Raw genomic sequence first — 25,289 nt, 5'->3', positions numbered from 1 at the left:
CTTGCAGATTAGACCTTATATAATTTAAAAAAATATGTTTATTTTATAAATTAACCTCATCTAATCTTCACCCAAACAATTGAATATGTGCTCCAGTCTTGCGTGTTATATGATTTTCTTTTCTGATATTTGTTTTTTAAATTGCGATTTTAATGTCCTCATTTTAATAGCTACATTCTTAAATTAGTTGATGATATTTTCAAAGCATATCTTTTTGGTCATATCCTGTGCGAATACCAACTATATTATTAACTTTTCTGCATGCAAAAAGAAAAAACAAAGTGGTTATTTGCCTACGCGCCGAAACAATGACAGCTGGGGTTACACTAAATTCCCAACGCTTTTTCAGAAATACAAAAAAATCCAAAAATCGCATACATTGCGTGGTTTCAGCTGCAAACCACGCGTTTTTATCAGGTGCCGCTTCCACCAAGCCGGCTGATTGCGGCCTATCAGATGGAGCAGGCAAGCACCCTGACCCTGAAATTTCTCTCGAGAGGAGGTAGGAGTTGGCGCAGGCTCGCCGCGCGTCAGGTAGCGAGAAGCGGCGGCGGTCCCCCACGGCAAGCGCGCGATCCAAGTGAGTCAGTCGGCTGAGAGCCGTCGTGCCTGCACCAGCTGCATCGTCGTCGTTGTTGCTCCAGCGCCGCCGGCCGTCCATGAGTCTTGGACTCGTCGTATCGGCGGAAATGCACTGCTTCAACTAGTCAGTCGCTGTCGACGCCACCATCTTATTCTACCTGTTTCGACGAGTCAAGAATCTCTGAAAACGTTGAACACCAGCCGTGTGTTTTTCGTTTCAAAGAGCCGACCCCACCTGCGGAGGGCGGCCTTGAAAAAAGCATCATCTGCTGGAGCCTCGTCAGGGAGTTTTTTCACTCTTCCTACCTAACTACCTTCCTACCGCGTGACGCCTATTCAGTCTAGCCACCTTTGTTCGGATCCTTTGTTACCGAGTGGAATTTTTATTTAGATAATTTGCACTCATAGTGCGTTTACAAGTGATTTTTCCAACTGGATTTTGTTTTTCGCGAGTGGAATTTTGTGTTTTTGATCAAAATGCCTTCGAAGAAACAATACAACTTGGTGCAGAATGATGACTACGACACCCGGATACCTCTGCACCCTGATGAGGCTTATCACCACGGAATCTCGTTTCAGGCAAAGGTACGTGCAGCTTCAGTTTTTCTTTATTTGAACCGTGGCGACCAAATATTAACTATTAATTTGTTCGCACTTCAGGAGGTAATATATTAAAATACCGTCATGGGTTCAATAGATATTTGATATTTTTTTACTTCTCTTTTAGTTAAGACTATCTTAAAATTTAAATATCCTTTATTAAAAACATAGAATCACATATTTCTTTATAATTCCGGTGCTAAGTTTTAGCAAACAAGTAAGTAAATTATGATCACAGTCATTTAAGTACATTTAGTACAGAGTCTTGTGTGGCTCACAAAATCAACACAATTTTACGCTTTTCAGTCCAGATTGCCTCCAAAATGCATTGTCAAAAATTAATATTGTTCAGTCATGCTGAGACACCCATTCAGCATTTATTTTCAATTGCAAGACTTTTTATTGGTAGTTGCAAAGCCAAAAATTTCAGTCCAGCATGCAAGCTAATCGAACGGCACATAATGGCATTGAGCACGTTTTTCACATTAATAAGAGCACACACAAAACCCAGTTGGTGCAGACTAAAAACGAGTGATTCAATCATCTGGCTTGACAAGCGAATGCAAAAAGTCGACTCAGCAATTTATTGGTGGTGTGCCCAGCCACTCTTGATAGCAAAGGCAGAAGTAACTTTTTCGGCTTTGTGTGCGATAGCAATAGTAACAAATTGAAGAAGTAAAATTATTCTGACCGTCACAACTTTGTTCAGCAGCGCTTAATTTTTTGGCGAACAAAGAAATAAAGCTCAGAATCCCTTTTATTATTTTTACCAACTTTGGTCACACCAGCATATAAATTTAAAAAGAAGTCAAGGTACACAAATAGTTTATTTTAGAAAATGTGGTGAAATTTACTTTTACAAAGGTGTGCAATGACGGAAAATATTGCTTCGTTTGCTCGATTCATAGAATTGTATTTCTAGCAGTACATGTGGACGTATAGACGAATATTATATATGCTTCCTGGCTTCTCAGAATTCCCTACTAAACGAGGTGAATTGGCACACTCCTGACAGAACAGCAAATTCAATAAAATGCCCGCTCAACAAACGTGCATTTTTCCAAAGATGAAAAGTTAGAGCTGACAGAGGAATGGAAGAATGAAAGGGACTGTTTTCATTTTCCCAGCTACGTGCGCAATTTTTGTAATAAAAAGGAAGTAACTGTCAGGAGATGCATTTTGTGCAAATGATATGCGCGTTCGCGACTGCTTTTTGTTGAGCAAGTTGCAGACCTTCAGTGATGCACCTGCCTCTCCATCCCGGTCAATGCATATATATGTGAATGTAAAATGCGCAGCATAAATGCATGAATCACCAATAGTGGCGCATCAAGTGATTTGTTTGTCGCCTCACTGAAGACAAAGTGAACAAGAATGCAGGCGCATAGTGCAATCACAGTTTAATCACGCGCCATGCCCAGCATTCCAAGCTGCATTAGGAAAATTTTAATTAATTACCAAGAGCACTACTTGCATTGTCGTGAGAGCTGTGTGTGAGTAATCAACTTCGTCCCATTAGGCCAATAGCTTTTGATTATTTCGCACACGTGTGGAACGATTTATTTGCATATGCGCGTAATTAAAATTCCGTCTGATTTGTCAACGAACGCTAGGCTTTTTTGCGAGGCTAAATTATAAAAATATGTTGTTAACTATTCTAAACGCAAACAAATCTCTTGTTTGGCTACCTCGTGTGTCAGGAAACGAACGTTACTCGGAGCTATAAAAATTGGCCATAATTCTACGGGGTGCTCAGTGAACCAGCACTCGCTGCTTCTCCCCTGAAACTCCACCCCAAGCGGAACAAATCGGTGGCCGTACAGTCGTGCGGCACGCTTCCGACAACATTCTAAATGAAATGAAAAGTATTTTAAATACAATGAGTACAAGACGGCGGGCGTGACCTTTAATGCCGACTGTCCAAATTGCTCGCGTAGACTCGCAAAGGTTCCGTTATGATTCACCTGGCTAAGCGTCGGAAGTAGACTTTTTTCCTGGGTGACTCAGTGTGTTGCTTAATGGAATGGAAAATCGAGTTTGTTTTGCATGTAATTTTTGCTCGCGGCGATCGACTTAATGAATGAACGATTAGTCACCTTAATTCAAGGAATAACAGGTCGCGTTGGTTCACGCAAGAGAAAGTCGTTAATTTTGTATAATATTACTATGGACCAACTGATAGCGCTTGGAGCTGATTTTTTCGCGCTTATTTCTTGTGTTTCCAGCGAGATTTGGCCTTGTGGAGAAAAATATTTGAATCTGCCATAAGGAAACCAATATCGCTGTGTATTCCTAATGCGGATAATATTATGCCAGAAATGTGTAAAAGATTCCCTCTATATGTAGTTGTACGTGAAATTTCCGCTCTTGAATTACAGAGATAAAGCTGAATTGCACAAAGTTGGTAGAGTTAAATATAAAAGTTTGCCGCAATTTGGCTAAACTTTATATGCAGTGGAGTTAGTTGATTTGCTGGAGGTCTCCAGTTCAAAATTTAGTCAGCAGCGCTCTGCGGCAACGACAGTCACGCTTCACAGGACAGCGGCAAACATTGCTGTGGGGCTGGCGCAATTCTGAACCATATCAGCTCGATTTCCTCGAGTGTGACGGGCAGGGGCATAAAACAATTCGGAAAAGGTGGGACCAGCATGAGCCAGCTGCCGCGCGGCATTGTTTTGTGCACCCGAACACTACTGGATGGGCCTGCGTTAAAAGGATGGTGGTGCGCCAGACGTGCCTTTTTGTCCGACTCAAAGCAGGTTTTTACACGCTCTTTTTGAAAATCGGCGCCCAGGGCTGTGTTTGTTTGACGGTCTCGCGGGCATTTTATTGGACTCCAAATAAACAAATTTGAGCGCGAAAGTGGAGCCATGTGTCAATCAAAAGCCGCGAGCACCGCTGTCTCTCCCCGCACGGACCAAATTAGCCGTCCCTGGGGACGTTGACCGGTCGTGTATTTAAATTCATTCGTGTTCAGTTCAGCCAACACCAGTCTCGGGATAAAAAAGTGATTCTGACAGTGGCTAAATTTAATTTTCTTCGCTTGGCGCGCATCTCGAAAAAGAAATGCATCCGTCTGGCGTTGTTTCTATATGATCAGGGGCTGCTGAAATGCGTTCAGCATTCCTCGGTGGGCAGCCCAACCACGTGTAGCTATAGGGGGCTTATCATAATATTGCTCCAGGCACTCGCATTATATTTTAAGTATTTTAACTTGATTGACCATACCGGTAGCACATAATTGCTTGTGCTTGTTCCCAACTCTGAGAGTAATTTGAAACAGTTATTGGACGACTCAAACTAATCAAATTTTGCTAAGATGATTTTTAATAGTTTGTGCAGTAGCCAATTGGTAGCTCTTTGTGTCCATTATAACATTATATTTCCTGTAAATATTGGTATTTACTGTGCAAAATAAAAACAAGCATATAATTTGATTGCACCTCACACAGTAAATCTTTTTGCAGTAAATTAATGTTTATAGAGCAATGCAAATTGATTTTCACTTTCGAGATTTAAGGGCTGATTGCAGATGTGCACTCGTGAGAATCATGTAAACGCTTCCTAACTTTAATCAAGCTCGGATCGCATCTCTTCTCACACTTTAAAGCGGAATACTCTCGTGCCTCTGAAAATTCAATCAGTTCCACTCTTAACTTTTGCTCAACGGCGAGCATCACCGAGAGCAGAATGGCAAAGAGAGGAAATGGTCCAGCAAAGCACTTACGCCGAACGAAAAAAGCAGGCGTCGTGGAGATCGATATCCGCTCCTAAGCAGATGCATTTTGCGCTCATCGGACGCGGTGTATCAATCGAGAGCAATGCAAAGAGGGAGGCGGCACGCGATGATAATGCCCGGCTTGAGTGCTGCTTTTGTGCTAAATTGCAATTTTCCCAATCCATCCATCTCGACGGCGATTTTTGCGTGCTTCGTGCAATTCATTTGCTCTGCCGCGAGTAGTTCCACTCCATTTAACCCCGCTGTGCTTTGTGCCCATTTGGTTTTGTTTCGCCCACAAGCACTGCCGCCACTACACAATATTGCGCGGTTATTAATATGCAGCAACCGGCAGAAACAACCCCTAAATGAGAGATGGTTGATTCGAAAATAACAAAGGGTGCTGGAAAATTGAAAACACGGTGCGAGCTTGGCTTGTAAAACTTTTTCCGTGTCACACTTTTTTGTGAATGCCCCGTCAAAAGTTGTCACCCGCTCTTTCATTTGACACCCCCACTCATCCTTCGCCAGCAGTGGTTTTGGGCTCTTGTTGCCATTTTTCAAAACTCGACCTGAGAGCCACGCACCGCAACAGCAGCATCAACCAGAGAATTCCTCGGTTGCTGTCTGCTCTGCTTTGCTCTACATTCACAATATGCATCTCTCTGTGTGTATATGTTCTGTTCACCTCAAAGCTCACCAAATGTATGCGCATAATTGTAATACTACTCGTCTTTCACTGTATGCCAGATTATGCGATCTCGCGGCGGTGGCAGTGCGATGATGAATTTTCACGCATGCAAATAAGCTGCTCTATATTTATGCAGGCTGTTAAATATTTTGAAATGTTTGGTACATATAGAGAATAGGTAATGCTGCAGACATGAATCGATCACAAATGGTGCTAATTTGTCGGTTCAAGGTAGATGCCTGTATTCCGCACAAAAAGGTTCAATATGACATTTTGACAAATTATTGAACTTTCTATATTAGGCTGTTTAAGCTCTTTAATCGGTTTAAATCTTTTTAATCCACTATTTTTTCAATCCAAAAGTCGGGAACCAAGCCCAATGACCATTTTCCGGCCCCGCTGCACTCCACTCTCAAATTAATAACATCAAATCCAAGCTGCCATCATGCCTAAAGCTATAAACGCGTAACGTAAAAGGGTAGCGTCAATGGTGTGTTGTATGCACAGACAACAGAGCGTGTTTGTTTTTGTCCCTGTGGAGCAGCACACCGATAAATTAATGGAGTGTGTTCCTAATGGTCTAATTTGGTGCTGTGCTCAATATACGAACATGCATTATTTCCGCTGAAGGCTTCGGCCACCCTTCTGTGTCTCACTAACTAAACAGCTCAGGTGGCATCGCCAAAAACACACAACGCAATGTTCAGACAGCTGCATTCTATATATACTACATATACATTATATGTATACTGGCTCTATGTGTGAGAGAAGGAAACAGCTCCATTTTACACCTTGGTGCACTCATTCATACGGCCACATAGCAAGAGTACAGTTTCGTGTTTCAACTTTTAGTGGATAGTGAAAATCTTAAGAAAAGCAAATAGCACTTTCCATCTTGCACTTAGAGTGGTGGTTGCATTATCAGAAAAGGAGATTATGTAATATTATGATGGCTGTGAATTTCCTCGAATTACAGAAAGTCCATTAAGATTTAGAGTTTAGTGTTCTTTAACGATTTGAGCTAGGTCTGAAAGCTTATTTAAACCATTGAAACGATATTTATATGTAACAAGGCACCAGGTAGTTCTGTTGTAATAAATAATTAATTAAGGGAACGCGATCAACACTAATGGTTTTTGCATTGGAATATTGCCAAATAGAGGAACGGCCTAACAAGTGAACTAAATAATGAGGTTTTTTAAGTTAACTCATCGGGTAATCAAAACACCTGATCTCTTGATATATAAATATACAAAGTTGGCTCGAATTGTTAATCGCATGCTTTGCGTGCACGTTGAATTGAGCGATGTTTGGGGTCGAGTGCGAGTTGATTTGCGCCTATATTTGATTTCCTTGCATTGCAATGACGAGTCCATTCGGATTTGGGAGGTGGCCCATCTCGGAAAAGGTGAACCGATAAAAAAATCAGCGGTAAAAACATTGCAGTTTTCTAGTGAGTAAATAGAGGCCATAACTCCTCCCAAATAATGAATGTTGATGCACGAGACCCAAACGAAAAATCTGCATTATGTGACATTGAAAAAAAAACCAAGCGACAACGTTGTGACATTATTGGACATGGCGGCAAAATACTCATTGTTCTTTTGAAGTTCCCAAATTGCTGTGCGCTGCTGTAATTACGCAACACGCTACTGTCCTTTTGATGGATATGCCGAAAAGCACATTGAATTTCGTAATAAAGCTATAATACGATGGCATTGGGGCGGATAAAAAGCCGCAAAGCTGCCTTTATTTAGCCGCAGTTCGACATGGAGAGTTCTCCACTTGGCTCCCTAAATTTGCTTTAGTGCGAATCAGAAAGTTCCATTTTTGCTCTTGTGCGCCATAAAAATGACAACGTAATCCACCTTTCATATTGCTTCAAGCCACCCGCCACCTTAACTCTCGCACTCTGCGTCGCGTCATAAAGAAACCAGCCAGCAACCCCCATTTTTCACACATTACAAGAGAAGCCAAAAGAACTTCGCCAGGATTATTACTCTTTCTGGGGCGAAAAATTGCCTTCGTGTGTGAAAATTTATCATGTATGATATATTTTGTGCGCGTGATATTAAAAGGCATGGATCCGCTGGGGACTTATTCAGCATGGGCACATATATTCCATCGAAATTGCGTTCTATTTGGAGGTGGATGATGGTGCTTTTTAATGCTGCCTATATTATTCAGCGCCATGGATAGTGCTTTTAATATGAAAAGCACCCAAGGGAAAGGGAACCGCGTGTTTCTTCAACGTTCCAATCCGTAGATATTGATTTTTTTAAATTAAACTGCAGTTTTTCACTTTAATGATACAATATTTCTAATTCAAGTTGAAGTTAACGCCAAAAATTATTATATCCAAGGGAAAATGGATCATATTTATTAAAGAGGATCTATATGCTTTACTTCCAAAAATGTAACACTAACAAAACCAGCAACTATTTCACAGCCTTCTATATGTATGCGCGGCTTGCAGTTTAATTTACCATGGTGACAGCTATTAAAATGTTTGCTATGTCGTGGTTTGGAGGCGGTTACACAGCACTGAACTTTCAAGTTAAAATTTGCGCCAAATCCGACAAAGCTCTTATATAATTTGAGCGTACCTACGCTGACACAATGAAGCAGTAAAAGTACAATTACGTGAGTTTATAATTATTCCGGGTTCTGTTGCTGTTAATAGCGAAACGCGGACTGTGTTAGAATAAAAGCAATTGGAACAAAAGGCAGTCGAGAAAATCGCTGATGCATTCAAAGCGAGGAAAGAGAAAGATAAACTCGGCGTCTGGCAAAAAGTTGGCGCACTCACTAGCTGCCGGCGTTTGCAATTTAATAATGAAATATTTGTATACCGACACGAAACTCAACCGCAGTCCTCTTTTCCACATTTTCCGGAACCAACGCTCCATTGTTTCCAAACTGGAAAAACGTGCAACACTGGGAAAACGAGTGTGTACACAATGCAATTACGACTATTTTTCTCGCAAGTCTTAATTACTAGAGACTTTGTGCAGTGCCATATTGTCGGGTAAAAAGACAAACAACTGCTGGCATAATTGGTGCCTGTTGTTTCGTTTGAAGAAATGCCGCAGAGCAGCAGCAAGTATGAGTAAGCCAGCTCCTGCAGAGCCAGTGAGTGCACTGTATAGTGTGGAGATACCACTTTATTTTCCTACAACCGAAACTAAGGGTCATAGTCCTCGCTGGCTATGGGAAGTGACGTCACGAGAAGTGCTTCTCCTGCGTTGTTTCTGTGCGTTTCGTAATTCGCCAGCTTCTGCTTCATTAAAAAATAATGACGCTGCGTTTGTGCCTGAGTTCACGTTTGTTTTGGGAATCCGTGTAAATCCCACTTTCCTACTTTGAGCTGCGTCCCTCCTAATTGCACACTATTTCGTGCTACATAGAAACGGAAAAAATGTAAACTGTACAGAGTTTCTGTGCAGATATTTTCTATTGCATTTTTCAAACGTTGTTATTTCCCTCTTTGACATTTTGTCAAAACTTCGCTGAAATATTCATGAATAATCTCTTGATACAGCTGTTAACATTTTTCGTCTCAAAAAAGCTTAGTTTAATAAATTTCTCGAATTCCATTTTAGTTGCGAGTTGCAAACTTGATGCCGCGCAGCAGCTTGAAAAATTCCTCTTTTAAACTCTTTCTGTATAAAGCTGGAAATTGACTCCTTTGAAGAGCACCACTTTATTCCGAAATATGTGGAAGGCATTCCAGACGGGAGGAGCTGAAATCACGTTTTGCGCAAGGAAAATCGTTTAAAAGAGGTAATTCAAAAGAGAGCGAAACCAGCGGAGCAGTTCCTTCTCTCGTAACACACATCCACGCGGTGCATGCATGCGACGTGCAGGCTGGCGGGCGAGACCCGAGGAAGCATAATTTGCAATAAAAAGGGAGGACGACCGTCTTGGATGCCTTGCGTCGTTCTGCAAGAGCATTTGACACAAGAGAACACCTACTTAATGCGTTGTCTGCACCTCTTTCCCTCCGATGTAGTAGTACAAACACCGAACGCTCTGCTTAGTTACGAGGAGCAACGTGCATGATTCTCCCTCGTAAAGCGACAGCAATTTGCGCCAAGCCATCTCTAATTAAATTTGCGCTCGGCGCGCGAAATTGATTGTAATTAAACGCGGCGATGATGGAAATTGGTTTTCAATGATGATCGATTCGTTCGTGAACAAGGAGATGTACGAGAATATTGACTGTCAATTGGGCTGAAATTACAGCTTGCTTCATAAACGTTGCCGAAAGTCGATTCCGCATTTATTTGGAATTGTTAAACTCGAAACCTCCAAAAATGCTAAAATCGATGGATGATAGAAGCATCATGCGATTCATGCGCATGGGAGGTACAAATATATTGGCCGATATGGTGAAAAAGATATCAAATTTCCAATTTACTTTATAACAGCGTATGGTTTTCATATGCTTCATGTTACTCAATGTCCACTCTAGATTTGTTCATTACGTCCATTCATATAAAAAGTAAATATGTTTTTGTAAAGCATTCTATATTCACAAATTATGAGAATACATAATCCTCATTTAATACACATACATTTTGAATAAAGAATAATTGTAACCTTTAAATATTCTTTTTGCACTACTAAAGGGTACATCATACCGTCAGATCGTTTAGTCTAGAGAGTCCTTTAAATATTATTTTAATTAAATACAATTAAAAATCAGTGTTTAGTACGACGCGAGGTGCTGGTGATGATACTGATATGACACCTCATCAGCATTGAACACGCGTGTGTTCTGTCGAGCGGGTTGCAGAACGATAATTTGGCGAACGAGCCTGATTCAATAAGATGGTTATCAGGCTCTTGGTTAATGAGCTTTATCTCATCAACGGAGGCTAGCAGACAGCGAACTGCGCCTCTATGGGAAATCGATACATTCCGCGCACTCCGCTGCATTTTCCGATAAATATCTTGCGATCGTCATCGCCGTTCGCTGCTTTTATCGACCAAGTTGGCTTGCTAATAAATTTCATTTACTCTCCAAGCTATTATCGGCTCGCTGCTGATTAGTCCTGCATGCGTGTTCTGTTTAGCGAAAGGTCGCTCCGCTGCTTGAGAGAAGCGCAGAGAGCATTGTTTCATCAGGGCAAAGTTTTCAATGGGTCGAAACGAGTGAGTTTCCTCTTATCATAATATGCTTCAATCGGCTTTAACTTTCAATGTAAGGAAACATGAATTAAGCGCCATGTACGATTTAACGAGTAAAGTCTCTTAATTAGATTGGTGCTTCTTTTTCAACTTCGATTTTGTTTTTAAGTTTGTGAAGACTTGCGTCATTTAATAACTTGCCCAATTTAAATTAAAAAACTAGAACCAAAAAAGGAAGGAAGAGATTTTAAAAGAGTCTTCTGCCTAGCTATGAGATTATAATTCTAGCGCGTGTAGTTCTTGAACTATTTTTTAATTGTGGCAACGTTATTTTAATGGCTTAATTAGAGTTAAATTAAAATAATCAGTCTTTCCTCTTGTGAAACTTCCTCATTCGTATTGCTAGCAACAGCTGCTTCCCTGAAAAAGAAGTTTCTCTCTCACAATCAGTTCTTTCTTTTTTATATGTATATTCTATGCTATATCCGCTTGCACCAATTTTCCCCGGCATCAGTTTATGTGCTCAGCTAGCGCGCATTATAAATTTTCCAATTATTCTCTCGCGGCACTCGGCGATTATTCTCGCTTCTATCTTGCGTTGTTATTACACACGCGCATTTGCAACAAGCAACGCAATCCACTCGCAATTATTATTATTATTATGCGCGGGCATCATCTGTCATGCATTAATGCATTCAAAATGATCAAGTGTGTGCGATGACCAATTAAGGTGTGTACGTGAATTACTGTATGAAAGGCAAATTTAAACCCGAGGAAAAGTGTAATTGGGTGAAAATGGTTAATACTCCAACCCGTCATCAATGACGCCAGGACCTGAACCGGAATTATTCGATTGCAATAAAATAAGCACGACGAAATAACTCAAATTGTTTTTTACCCCTCACTTCTCTATTTTTGGTTAAAATTCTGGAGCTTCTTCCCTTCGTTAAGCTATTGATATAAAAATTTTAAATCATTAAGATATAACATTACACGCGGAAATTTTAAAGGCTGGCACATAATTGGCGGAGCTCAATACGTGCAAGCTTGAGTCATGTTTAAATGTCCAGGAACGAAATCTTTTAAATAAAATGTAAAGAGCCTCTCTGAAGGAGGAAATAATCCTTTGTTGACAAACCAGAGCATTTAAATTATCTAACCGAAGCAAATTGAAAAATCAAGCAAGGAATTGCCTACATAGAAATCTTCAGGGTCATTCTTGTCTCCAGCACACGCGAAACGAAATCACACTCAGGAAGTGTACGTGTGCAGTTGCATGAGAGATACTATGTATTTTGAGAAGGAGGGAAAACAAAAGTTTTATCCCCTCCCTATGGTTGTAATTTGCACACGATTCAGCAATTGAGCATGGCAAAGATGAGCAACCTGCCGGCCGGACGATTCCCAAATTCCGGCGGCGGCGAAGATCGTGCCGAGTAGTGAGAGTCGTTTTCCCTATCGAGGCACGGCGGCGGGCGGCAGCATCACTGGCTGGCTCGCTGGCTCGCTGCTTGGTCATTCCTCGCTTCATCTACTGACCTTGATCGACACAAACACTCGACCGGCCGCCTGCTTGCTTGCCTCTTTCATGACTGCTGCTGCCTCTTTTTATTCCCCGCAGACAGCGCACCACTTGACTCCGAAAATTCAGCTGCTGCTGCTGCCGCATCTTGGGAGATTTATACCTGATTCAGGCCCGGGCTGCACTCCCCCTTTTCATTCTCAGATGTGTGGAAAGAATCTTAAACAAAAAACTGTTTTATGTGCCAATGGCTTAGACCCAGCCGAGCATTCCTCTTCTCCCTTTGGCGGTATCTTTCTTAGACTTTCTTAAACCACAGGCTTGGTGAATTGAAGAGGAGACTGAGTGCGCGCAAAGCTAAATTAATGTGGTGCACACGAAAAAAAACGATGCTGAAGATCCCAGCCGTAATTGCTTTTCAATGTTCTGAATTCAATTTTTTAGCCCAACTCGTCTAACAATAGCCTTTCGACCAGATTGTTTTGATGAGTTATACTGTATTCATTTGAGTGAAACACTTCTACTTTTCCACAGCAGGCGCTAGTTGTTCTGCTGTGATGTCAAATTTTATTTGAAAAAAAAAAAAAAAAAATAGATTCAAGTTATTGGCATTTTGGTTCTGAAGCGTCGTTTTTCCTTTGGCCACGTTGACATGTGCAGGGCAAATGTTCGGATCTCACCCTCACGCCGCAGCAGGGGGTGAGACATTCAGAGAAACGTGCAAGCTCATTTTTTATTGATAAATATCAAATGGCCCTCGCAGGCGCGCTGGGTGCCGTTTTTCATCCCCGGTCTGGTGTGCAGCATGTGCCGTAAAATATAATGGTCAAATCACTTCTGGTCGGCAGCAGGGCTGGCTGTCGGGAGCAGCCTTGCAAGCTGCCATGCTAAGCTGTTGCTCACGACGAATTTTATTCTCTGCTCTCTGAATCGACAGTTCTGTACCCGGAGAACAGAGAAACCAAAAAATACGGCGTCGGAGAACAATTCGGGCGTTGTGCAATGATTGGCCTTTCCAATTTCCCGCAGGCTCCAGCAGAAGTCGTCTTGACAACTAGGCTTTGTTGTTATCCGAAGCCAGAAGGGAGAAAAATTGGCTCTTTGATTTGAGCTCGCAAAAAATATCATTGTAAATATAAGCCAAGAAAGTCAAGCGAACGGATTGGAATTGCGATGAACGTCACTGGTTGTGCTGTTCAGCTAGAATTGTGAATCTTGATGGCAAATCTTCAGTGCCCTTAGAGTAAAGTTAAATCAATTTTTCCTGTGCTGGGGTTTAACCAAAAATAATCATTGGTTTCGATTCTTTCTCCTCTCCAAATAGACACATAAAACGTGTTATTGATGAGTTTAACAGTAATGCAAAAATTTAATCGGCAAAGCTTTGACATTAAATTTTGATGAACCAATTTAAATAAATCAATCTCTTGAGTGATTGAAGCGAAAATATTCATTTAAGGGCACGCACGCTGGAATGACGATCTACATTTGTCAACACTGGGAAGGTCGTAAAATTTAATTACTGCTCCACACGCTCCGCACCAAACAATTAATGGCAATTTTGCCGAGCCTAATTTGCTGAAATTCCTTGCACACTAGCAATGTTGGCCCTGGAAAATTTACCGCTAGCGGAAAGCCGCCGGTGCAATTTTCCCAACGGCAATGGCAAAAGTGAGCACACGGTGCTGTGTGTGTCACTGAGGAGCTATAAATAATTACACGTAATCACAGGGGCCGTAAAATGAGATTCACATCACGTCGTTTTGTATTAATATACGAGGAGATATTCCCAGGGGCGGTCTCGAAATAAATTTGTTTCAGTGGAAAGGGCAAACGATGAGAACGGGCAAGTGATGCAACTTTGAAACTTCACCCACTTCTGTGCAAAGCAATTACACAAACTATCTCAATGCGGATTAACTTGCCAGAAAGTTTGGAAATTGAGTATTTCGGATCTGAAAGAAGAACTCGTCAAGATAGGGAAGAGAGCGGAGGTGTTTTCCGGCAATACATTTGGGGAACTTTCATGCGAATTGAGATAAAGTTCTATCATATATACTTACAATATTAATAGGTTTTGGGATATCATATTTCTTGAGAATAATGAACCATCTTTATGAAAAATAAAATTTCAAGCAGATTTTACTAAAAATGTTTTTTTATATTTTTGTTATTACAGTAAATTTGACTACAACTAACTTGCCAAAAATTCTGCAATTTTCCTTTTACTTAAATACTCACTATTTCAAACAGGTCTGCGTTGTATTACATATTTGGAATCAATTTCCAAGCAATAAACACAGAAATGTTATATATTCAAGGTGGATCTCCAAGGAGATGGACAAAGGGAGAAAATAGAAAGCATCTCAGACAAGTCATCTCTTTATCATCGAGCGGAGAACAAACACAGGTCGTAAAAAACACCGCCGGGTGAACCGTGCGGGGCTGAATACCAGCAAAGAGATATTGCTGCATCAAAGGACAAAAATTTTGTGCGTGATTTGATCCTTTCCCCTCTGTGAATGTGCGTCTGCTTGTTTGTTCTGTTCGCTGCTGAAGAACGCGAAATCGCTCTCAACTATCGGAGCCGGAGCTGACCCGGCAATATTCCGAGCGTAATTCAATTTTGCTGATGTGCTCTCTCCACACTTCTTCCCCGTCTATTGTTTCTTTTCTGGTGAGCTTTTTCCGTGCCTTGTGTGCGTCTTTCTGGTTGGATGGAAAAAGGCAGAGTCAGGATATGGAATCGCGATCTCATGACGCCAGTTTTTATTGACACGTACATATCTGCGCAATATATTTTGCACCTTTGAAAAACATTCTTCGTTTGTGGCTATACTGTCAAAAACACACGTAACTCAGACTTGAGAAAAATCTTTGTGGAAAAGTTTCACTATCCTTGGATATTGTGATACTATTTTTTGCGCCAACTGGCTTGAACTGAAAGATATAAAATTGAAGTTTGATTATTTGGGTAATATCAAATTTTCTAATGAGCTTATTTCGACTTGGTATTTTAATATGAACTCATTTTCCCCCTTCCTTGAATGTTTTAAAGAGCCTTTAAAAGAGAGAATTATTCTACAATTTTTATAAATGTCTAGTCTTAATACCTCTAAATCCCTTACGTGTAAAGGTATTTTAACATTATTCTTAATGTTGCTCAAACAATAATTTTTCCTGTAAATATGATCAGGAAACTCTGCAGAGGTGGCTTGTGCCGGTAATGTTTTTATTTCGTTCTCACAGCCATTACCAGCATCTTGCGCGAAAGTGCACCCAAGACGCGCACCAAAGCGGCGCTAATACAGCGCCCAGTGGGAATATCACGCAGAATGCGGGCAGAACAGCGCACAGTTGTATAGACGAGTGACTCTCGGCGTCGTGAGTTGAGAGAGAAACCATTAAGTGCATTATTTGTTCCGCAAATTGCCGCCGCCGCTGTTGTGTTTTCGCTTCTCTTCGTTTTATTTTATTCTGCGATTGCATTCTCAGAGAAGGTGAACAGGCTCTTTTGTTTTCGGGAGCAATGAATCATTCCGCCGCTACGCAGCACAGGTTCATTGTTCCTGCAATATTTAATGTACCTTTGCTTTCAATATGCAATCTGTTGGTCTTGAGAGCATTCATACCCATTGCGCAGCATCAACATCTCGATTCCTGCAAGAATATGCGCGCGGATGTTACTACTTTGTCGGTTGATTGAAGTCTGATTAGTATTGCACAATTCAAGAAAAAGATTCACGATATGCAAAAGATTTTATATTAATTACTGGGTGGTTTGAGATTTAATAAATTGAATCTTCAGTCTTCATCACTTGTGCCAAGCTAATAGCAATAGACGCTATTGTTCCATTTGGAAAAATAAAATAAATGTTAATAGGCATTATTAATAATGAGTTATTTACAACAAATTGTCCAAGATGGTTAGGATTTCCTACAAAAATTCATGTGAATTTTAGGAAAGAAGGGATAAAATAATTAGGAACGTATGGAAATTTGTCTATAAACCTTCCTTTGTGCAAAAATTTAGTATGGCAAACACTACAATGCCAAAAATCAATAGTGTAAAAATGTCGTCGAAACTTTATTGGCCCTTGAGCGCCAGCAGAACGATCTGACGCCATCACAGCAGTTTGAAATGAAGGGTCAACAATGACCTCAGGCGAACACTCCATCACCACCCACAGACGGTGTCCGCTGCACCGATCACTCGTTGTTTATGCATGGCGATGAATGGTTTCCACTTCCATCATACCCGAACTCAACCCTTCCAGCTGGCAAACGCAGCCGGCTCTCCGCGAATATTGATGTCTGGCGACGGCATAGAGATCCCATTATTTATACACTCGGAGATCTGCGCGGATGTATAACAGACTGATGCCAAAGAGGAAGAGTCGCAGGGTCCGTTCCATACTCGTCCTGCTCCAGATAGCGTCGATAGGAAGCGAATATGATATCTGCAAATCACACGAATATCACTCGCACCTTCATCTCGTGCTTGTCAGAGGCAGAACCGCGGGCGAGGAGCGCAATCGTCTCGGATTTGCGAGACGCAGGAGACGAGCGCTGCGCTACATCATGCAGCTGAGCGGAAATTCTTTTGTGCTTGCTGAACGGGGTGCCTGATGCATGATAATGTGTGAGTATATCACGTGTTTGACTACAAGAAGAGTGGAATAATTAAGTGTCACTTGCAACTCATTCATTTCCTCTTGGAATTTTAATCTCCTCGGTGTTTCCGCTTCGCAATAATGAAAACGCGAAATTTAATTAAAACCCTGCAGCGAAAAATTTAAATTTTCCTGGTAAACTCACGAATGCAAACTTGCAAATTTAAATTTACGATCTTATCCCCTAGACGGGATTAAAAGCAGCGTTTCTCCTAAAGAAGGAAGCCTAAATAATAAAGTAGGATGGTCTCCAAAAGCTCATCACCACAGAGAACTGAGATTGTGCCGCTGCTGGTATAGAGGAATAAAAAGGCAGTGTTGAATAACACCTTCCCTGTTCTTAAAAAGGCCGTGCCCGCTCCGTCAGCTGCTCTTACCACTAAAAATTCTTTTGACTGAAAATTCCACATGGATGAGAGAGAGAAAGATGTACGCGGTGCACGTCTCCGAAAGTGGAGGTTGATGATGATGGGTGCTGGGTGCGATGGGAGAACGAGCAGCCTCGTGTTTTGTTGCCTGCATGCTCAACACCATATATTTTTCGATGGCAGCCGCTGCTCTCGTGGTTTTCGTGTGTAATTTAATGAAGAATGATGCCAGCCATCAGCCTCACCGTCCCTCTGTGCATCTCCAGCTTCATTCTGCTCCCCCCCGACTGATAGAAAATGCCACCATTAAAGCATCTTTTCTTTGCGCCATATCGTTCGTGCCGCGGAAATTTGATCGAAACCTCTACGTCGCCGCTGGACACTTTGATTGATAGTCAAAATTTCCAATGGAAAATTTGACTGATCCCTATTTCCGACATAACTTTTTTTATTTCAGCCACTTACTTAAGACACGCCTATCGATCAGCTGACATCACAGTTAGTTCCATATAGTGCCGTGAAATATTTAAAAACACCAAAAATTAAAGACTCGACTCCTGCTTGATGCTGTTCCGCCATGGCAAGGAGCATGCGCACTGCGTATCGCGTCGCAACATCGCATGCGAATGAAGAGAAACCAACAGCAAGCTACTAAAATCATAGTTTTAAGCCGTTTTGAATACAGTAAAGTTCTATTTTGGTTTTTAAATGTGCCAGCAGATAAATTTTAAAATCACATTACTTTCAGGGTATTAAGTTTTTGAGCAAAAATCTCTGAAAGCAACAAATTGTTGTCCAGGGGTCGATGGATTTTGACGAAAGTTTTTTTTAGTCAACTTTGCCCTAATTTACCGACAAAACAGTAGAGAAAACTACGATTCCCCAATATTTGCGGGTTTTCCGGGCGTTAAAATTTCAAAATCTGGGAATTTTGAGTACTTTGCAACTTTGCTAAGGGTGCGGTCCTTAAACAAAAATTAAAAAACAACTAACTAACTCCTCTCAACAAGGCAAACAACTTTAATGTTGACCTCTTAAGTGGTAGGTCAAAGGTCAAGGTCATAAAAAATTTTTAATTTTAAACTCAAATTTGAAAATGAACATATCGGAATTTTTTTATTTTTTTCATTGCCATTTTGTAGAGCATAAAAAATAAAGTGAAAAACATTTAAATTATGAATGGAGTTTTTCCTTATTCTGTAATAAAAAATGAAAACTTCGAAAATCCTTGTTCTTCGAGGTTGGTGAAAAACGACGATCGACTAAATCTCGGCTTCTAATAATCATCAGATTTTGAAAAACCGAATACCGTTAGACTCATCTTGACATCCTCAAGTACATTAAAGGGGTATGAGAGCCACCAACCCCCTACTCCCTTTTAACCCCCTCAATAACGGGAAATTAATTTATTTTACTGCATCTATCTCGATAAAAAAACTTTGTGCACCCGAATCTTGGGTTGTGGGGGTCCTATTTACAAAAAAATAAGTACTGATAGACTCATCTTTGAGTGAACTAAGTAACTGAATTGGTTTGAAGAAGACAATTACTCGTCAACGTCGTGCCAATGGGTTGAAACGGACGAAAAAATTATAAATTCACGTTATTGAGGGGGTTAAAAGGGGTTTGGGGGTTGGTGGGTTTCTTACCCCTCTAGTACACTTGAGGACGTCGAGACAAGTCTAACGGCATGTGGTTTATTAAAATTTGATGATTAGAAGCCGAGATTTAGTCGATCGTCGTTTTTCACCAACCTCGAAAAACAAGGATTTTCGAAGTTTTTCATTTTTTATTACAGAATAAGGAAAAACTCCATTCCAAATTTAAATGTTTTTTACTTTATTTTTTATGCTCTACAAAATGGCTATAGTAAAAATAAAAAATTCCGATATGTTCATTTTCAAATTTGAGTTTAAATTTCAAAAATCAATTTTTATGACCTTGACCTTTGACCTACCACTTTGAGGTCAACATAAAAGTTTTTTGCCTTGTTGAGAGGAGTTAGTTGGATTTTTAATTTTTGTTTTAGGACCATTCTGAGCAAAGTTGCAAAGTAAATACTTGAAACTGACTAGAATCTGCAATCGAAAGACAACATGCGGTTATTATAAAATGAAGAAACACACTATTAATTGTTGGAAATGCCTAAAGGTGATATATTTTGGTTTAATTTGTTCCTTTTCACCAATGAGGTCCATGAAAATCAATTTTTTGTTGCCCCTGTAAAATTTGCTACCATAGGGATCAGTCAAATTTTCCATTGGAAATTTTGACTGTCAATCAAAGTGTCCAGCGGCGACGTAGAGGTTTCGATCAAATTTCCGCGGCACGAACGATATGAAGATCTGATATTGGTCTTCAAAAAAGGAATGAGCACACATATTCCTTTGTTTAAGACTGTCTCCTCGGTGATTCGTTCTCAGATTATTTGTACAATTTTTGCTACGAGAGTTGGTAGCAGTTATGTTTTTAAAATTAATTTATGATTAATAACTTTGTTAATTAATAACTTTGTTATTAATTTCACATTTTAACTATTTTCCTGTGTATATTTTTGGTATTATTTTTTATTAATTTAAGACTTGAAACCTCGACCAGGGTATATTATTACATATTTTCCTGGATCTGGACGGTAAAGCAATTTTCTCATGAGGGTCATGAGGAAACCCGGTCATATTTTAGCCTCATCTAGTACCGCCAACGCAGCTGACAGAATTTCTCTCTTTACCTCCAAGAGAGGCCAAAAGAGGAAAACCTCGGCATCTTGTGTTTTAATGGAAATCAATGTTTGCTGCTGGCTGAAACGAAAGAAAAATGTGCTCGCGGCAAGAGGGTGCTTACTTTTCACCATCCAGGCTAATTTCCTGAGTAGGATTAAAAATTGAGAGGAAAATCTGCGCAAGACCGTGCGGTTCACGACTGCAATTAACACGGGCAAAATGAAAACTTAGCAATTTTCGTTTAAGATGTGCCCCATAGTACAAAATTAAACACGGATATATGTATATATAAAAAGTGTCAGTGGTGATTGATATTTCCAAGCTGGTCGTCATGATTAAATAAGAAGCCCAATCGAATAGAAAATTCAGTCCAAAGTTTTTGTGGCAGCTCTCCAACACGAGTCATTCCAGATAGTAATATTCTTTCCCTCGCCGTTTTTGGGCAGAATTCTGTGCCGGAGTGTGGGACAATAAAAACGTTGAGTACATAGACCTCAGCCAGCACTCGTTGTTACATTCATAGATAAGGCAGTAGAAAGAGAGAATGGAAGAATGCGTTCCCTTGTCGACGCTGTTCTCGCTGCTGAGATGATGGATGTGCATTAGCGACCCTTATTTTTTAAATGCGACACTTCTCGCGGCTTTTATGCTACAAAGTGCTTTATCAGATGTGTGAATGCAATGAACGAAACTTCCTTCTCTGAATAAATCCAATTCTGGCTAGGGACCAGCGTTTGAATATAAACCTCAAGACACGTAAAAATAATTTTTGTGATACTCACACTAATAATTTGTTTTCTTTGTTGCAGGTGTGTATTTCCTGATAGCTCACAATGCATCTTGTGATGGGTAACGTACATTTTTTTTTATCAAAAAGACTTTTCAGGTCTGTTTCATTGCCGTTTATTTCAAAGTGTCGCTCAACTAGTAGGGATCTCTCAAGGGTCATTCAGTGAAATTTAATACCCTATACACATCGCGCTGCGCAAAAGGGTGCATTCAACCCTCCATCCATCCTTGGGCGTGTCGAAGTGATGCAAATTTCTTACCTCGCAAGTAGGTCTCTGCGGTGGGAGACTTTTTCGTGCAAGAGTCCCTTCTCGTCTGACAAAGCAAACATAACACACACCCTAAATGGAGCCTACGCCTTGCAAACATTCTTTTCTCACAACGATCGAAAAAAGGAACTAACGGGAGTGGAATTCAAACTCATTCTTCATATTTTCAGAGCTCTCGGTACACAGAAAATTTTCTGCGTCAATTGGTTGGAATCAAAATTTATCTTGAAGATAGATTTTATTAAAGCCTCTTCATTGTTCTGCCAAAACGAATAAAAATGAGCAAAACATATCAAACAAGTTCGAGAGTGATGAACTTCAAATCAACCACTTATTGTTTGTTGTGTATGCGTAAAAAATAGTAAGCATGACATTTTGCCTCACGATGTAATGATCCTGATCCATTAAGCTGCCTAGAGTGGACTACCCTTCGTCGCACATTTCCTGGCTGTCCCAATTCAGGCCGCGCGCGAACTAAGCCTATGCCTGTGCGTAACAAGAAAAGAGCTTTTCCTATTACGAGGCATAGAAGACAGATTCTTTTCAGCGCAAAATAAGAGTGGCCGCTGCGAGTGCGGAAAAGGGGCGGAATAATGCATGGACTGTGTGCCTCATCTGAACCTTTTAAAAAGCGGCCTCGAGGAAAGCAAGAGAATCGGTCGCTGGACCGCGCGCCGCGCGCACAAGAGAAGCGAGCGAATCGCTTTTGGCACTCTTGGGAAAAGTGTGTAAAAAACGGACGAGGCGGCGGTGGCTGCTGCGCTGCGAGGGTGGAGAAAATTGTCGAGGAGCCTGCCCGTCTTTGCTTGGCTCTCGGCGCGACTAGGTGCAATTATTCAAATGCAGGAAGCCCTTTGTTTTATGACCTGCTGCCTTTTTGCTAATTCTCCATTCCAGTGGTGCTCCCAAAGCGATTTATAATGGCTAAAGGTCGTACATCACCGTGTAACAATGAAGCATGAAAAATTCATGTTTAGGGATGAATATTCTCGTTAGCTGCTAAACCTCCTTTTAAAGTGACCTGAATAAGGATGTAAAGAGAGAAAAATGGTAGTGGAGAGGATAATTTTCCGGATAGGTTTAAAAATACAAAGAAAGTAATCAATAACGCTTAAACCCGGAGTTAGTTTTCATTCAAATTAGAAGATTTACTTTTTAACCAGTGCTTTAATGTTAAATTGTATGTAGTTTTTAAAATAGACCTGTACAGATTATCGTTATTTTGTTGTTTGAAAACACATTCAAGCCGTTTCTAAAAGCTAATATCTCTATATTTTTTCTTAAACGCAATAATTTGAATAAGACACATTACAGCATTAATTTTTAAACTGAATTAGAACAATAAAATAGGTCAATACATAACCTAAAATGTTGGTGAAAAAAGTTAAGTTCAGATTGAAAAAAGTGCCTCCCCTGGCCGCAATTGAATTTTTTATGTCAGTTACCACTAATAGAAGAATGTTTCCGACTTGCCTCTGGTGAGTTAAAGGAATCCTGTAGATGGTTTCGCACAAAACGTTCACCTGCAAATGCCGCAAAATGTATTTAGACCCTTTTTTGCTTTAAAAAATATAAGAGATGTGATAACTTTAAAGCACTCGGAAAGTGAAAAAAATGCCTTTTTACCTCATCTTGAACATTCTGGCCGATGAGACAGACAAGAAAGACATCCATAAAGCTGAGCATCATGAAAACAAATGATTCGACGTTTTCATTCAGTGTTTTGCTCTCCAATGGAAAGTTCTTAAAGATGTAAGTTTGGTTAAAAATTGATGGCTAAATTAATTACGTCTATATACTTTTGCAATGATGTACGAATTGGAGCACATAATCATTGAATTACAAATCAAATTGAGGACCAACCAAGGAGACAAAAACTGGTTTGCTTCTGTTGAAAATCTATTTCATTTCAAATTAATAGTTTCCGTCGCCTAAAATATCCGAATTAATTATTACTTCACTAGCTGGTCCTTGTACGTAATCCAATTCTCTAATAGAATGAAATCATCGAACCGATTGTCTCTTTTGAAGGTCCGTTGCAAGGACCCATTCAATATTTTTGTCGCATTTATGACGTCAAAGTAAAGAGCAATCATTAGTGTTTCCAAAATTTTGATTCTGCCGAAATTTATAACAAGAATAAATGTGATAAAGAGAAATATGCGCAAAATTTGAAACATAAATGTTGTTTTGGAATCAAAATTATCTGATGTAGTTGCATTGGTGACAGGCTCGGAAGTTAAATTATTTGCAGTTGGTTTATTTACAATAGTCTGGATGTAAGTATCACTAAGCCATTTTGAAACAAATCCAATAAAGTACAGAAAGAAAGGAAGCAAAAAATAGGCTATCAAAAAGTTTTTTGTTTCCTTAACAACAACTGGAGCGTATTTTTTAGATTTGACCTTTTCAATCAACTCCATTCCTTTGACACGCATACATTGGCCCTGCTCACAAAGCACCAAAAATCTGCGTTTTCGTGTCGCCATGTAGAGACAAGTAAATAAACACCGAAAAAAAGTGACGGCCCTACCAATGGCATGAACAGTGATGTGTACACGGTCAGCATTAGCGTTTAAAAATAAAACATATAAACTTAGAATTGCTATCCCAAATATGATAACATTAAAAATGTTACAAAAGAGTTCAAAAAACCTTCCAGCTCTACCCACAGAGCCCCTTGTGAAAAATCCAAAAAATTCCGCGAAAGAAGTTAATTTCTCCATGCTTTATGAATGTTGGAGACAAATAATGCGTTTGCATGCAGAGGCGAATGCAAACTGAATAGTTTTCAATTGAAGTATGTCCTACGAATCGATTGAGAAAACAAACATATTTCTTAATTTGCACTTTGTCGGAAAAGCATGCATATACTTTTCTGATGATGTGTGACAGATATTTACTTCATTTAATGTATTTCGATATTACGCAAAAATCAATCAGCCATAGAACTGCTTAAGGACTAGGAAATATGTCAATACAGCACCCAGCAGCGAAACATAAAATTCCAGAGTGAGATTAAAAAATTGCCCTCCCTTGGCCACGAACGTGTTATTGCAGTCCAGAGCAGCGAAATGCAATGTCCCATGCAAATGTTGCGCCACCGCAGCTGGCATCCTGAAGATCGTGTCGCATAGACTTTGAGCCTTAAGAAAAAGAGAAGACTATTATAAGACTTATATTGTAACTTCAAATTTGAAGAACATCTTGTATATTTTATTGAATATATTCTTCAACAATTTATGTCACTTTTTATCACTTCATCTGATGCAATATTCATTGGTTACTTGCTAAATAGCTAAAAAGCTCACAGATAGCTTACCAAAAAGAAGTTATATTAAAACAAAGTGTCTTGTTTTGAAAGATATTTATATGCATCGATGCTTGGGACAGTAAGGTGAATATGAGCTTGAGATTCAATTGTGTTGGCAGGGAAAGCGTGAAAAGAGGGACAATAATTGTTTGCTATCTAAATTTTTCTAGAATTTTACGTCTGAAAATTTTTAATCGAAAGCAATGAACACAATAATATGTTATTCATACCTCGTTTCTAATGATTTGGCCAGCATGGCAGAAAAAGAAGACACTTGAAACACTGAAGACAAAGTATGAAAGATGCCAGATCGTTTCACAAACAGTTCGATTATGATGAGCCTAAAATGAAATATAAGCGTTTTTTTGGAATTGATGAGTGTAAAATTAAGAAATTAAGAAATTATCATACTGTAGCGAAGATGAATGAACTAATGCACATGACAAAGGTATCAATAGCGATTACCAAAATTGCACATGGAGCCATAACTTTGTTCACTTGCGAGGAAAATCTGTCCAAACATAAAAATCATCAGTGTATTAAAATTTAATTTCAATCTTACTTGACAGCTAGGTTCTTGAACTCAAGCCAATAATTAATGCTCAAGTTTTTCATAAAAACCTTTCCGTCTGACCCTACAGCCTCCAAGTTGCTGTTTAAAATTCTGATGTCAACAGTTACGTGCCAATACAAGGATAGTATCAGCATATTTAAACTATCCAAGCGTATAATTGATGTAATGGTCAGTAAATATATAAACACCAAAAGTCCTAAAGTTAAAGTAAGAGGTAATCGATATGGTGTGACCTCAACAAGATTTTCGTTATCCTGGACAAATGTCGCGATACAGATTAAGATCACACAGTGAATAGCAACAATTTTGGTGGCAAATAGCCCAAAAAACAAATATT

General features: G+C 39.9%; 1 protein-coding gene across 1 annotated transcript in view; it reads left to right on the top strand.

Moving 5' to 3' along the window:
* The first annotated feature begins 570 nt into the window (after positions 1-570).
* The window catches only part of LOC135938748 (carboxyl-terminal PDZ ligand of neuronal nitric oxide synthase protein), a 69,059-nt gene continuing 44,340 nt past the window's right edge, over positions 571-25,289 (top strand). Inside the window, exon 1 of the mRNA XM_065482654.1 lies at positions 571-1,167. Within this exon, the coding sequence (XP_065338726.1) occupies positions 1,060-1,167 (108 nt within the window). The 5' untranslated portion in view covers positions 571-1,059. The remainder of the gene's footprint in view (positions 1,168-25,289) is intronic.

The sequence above is a fragment of the Cloeon dipterum genome, chromosome 3, assembly GCF_949628265.1.
Source record: "Cloeon dipterum chromosome 3, ieCloDipt1.1, whole genome shotgun sequence".
Lineage (NCBI taxonomy): Eukaryota > Metazoa > Arthropoda > Insecta > Ephemeroptera > Baetidae > Cloeon > Cloeon dipterum.
This window is presented reverse-complemented; position numbering and strand designations above follow the sequence as displayed.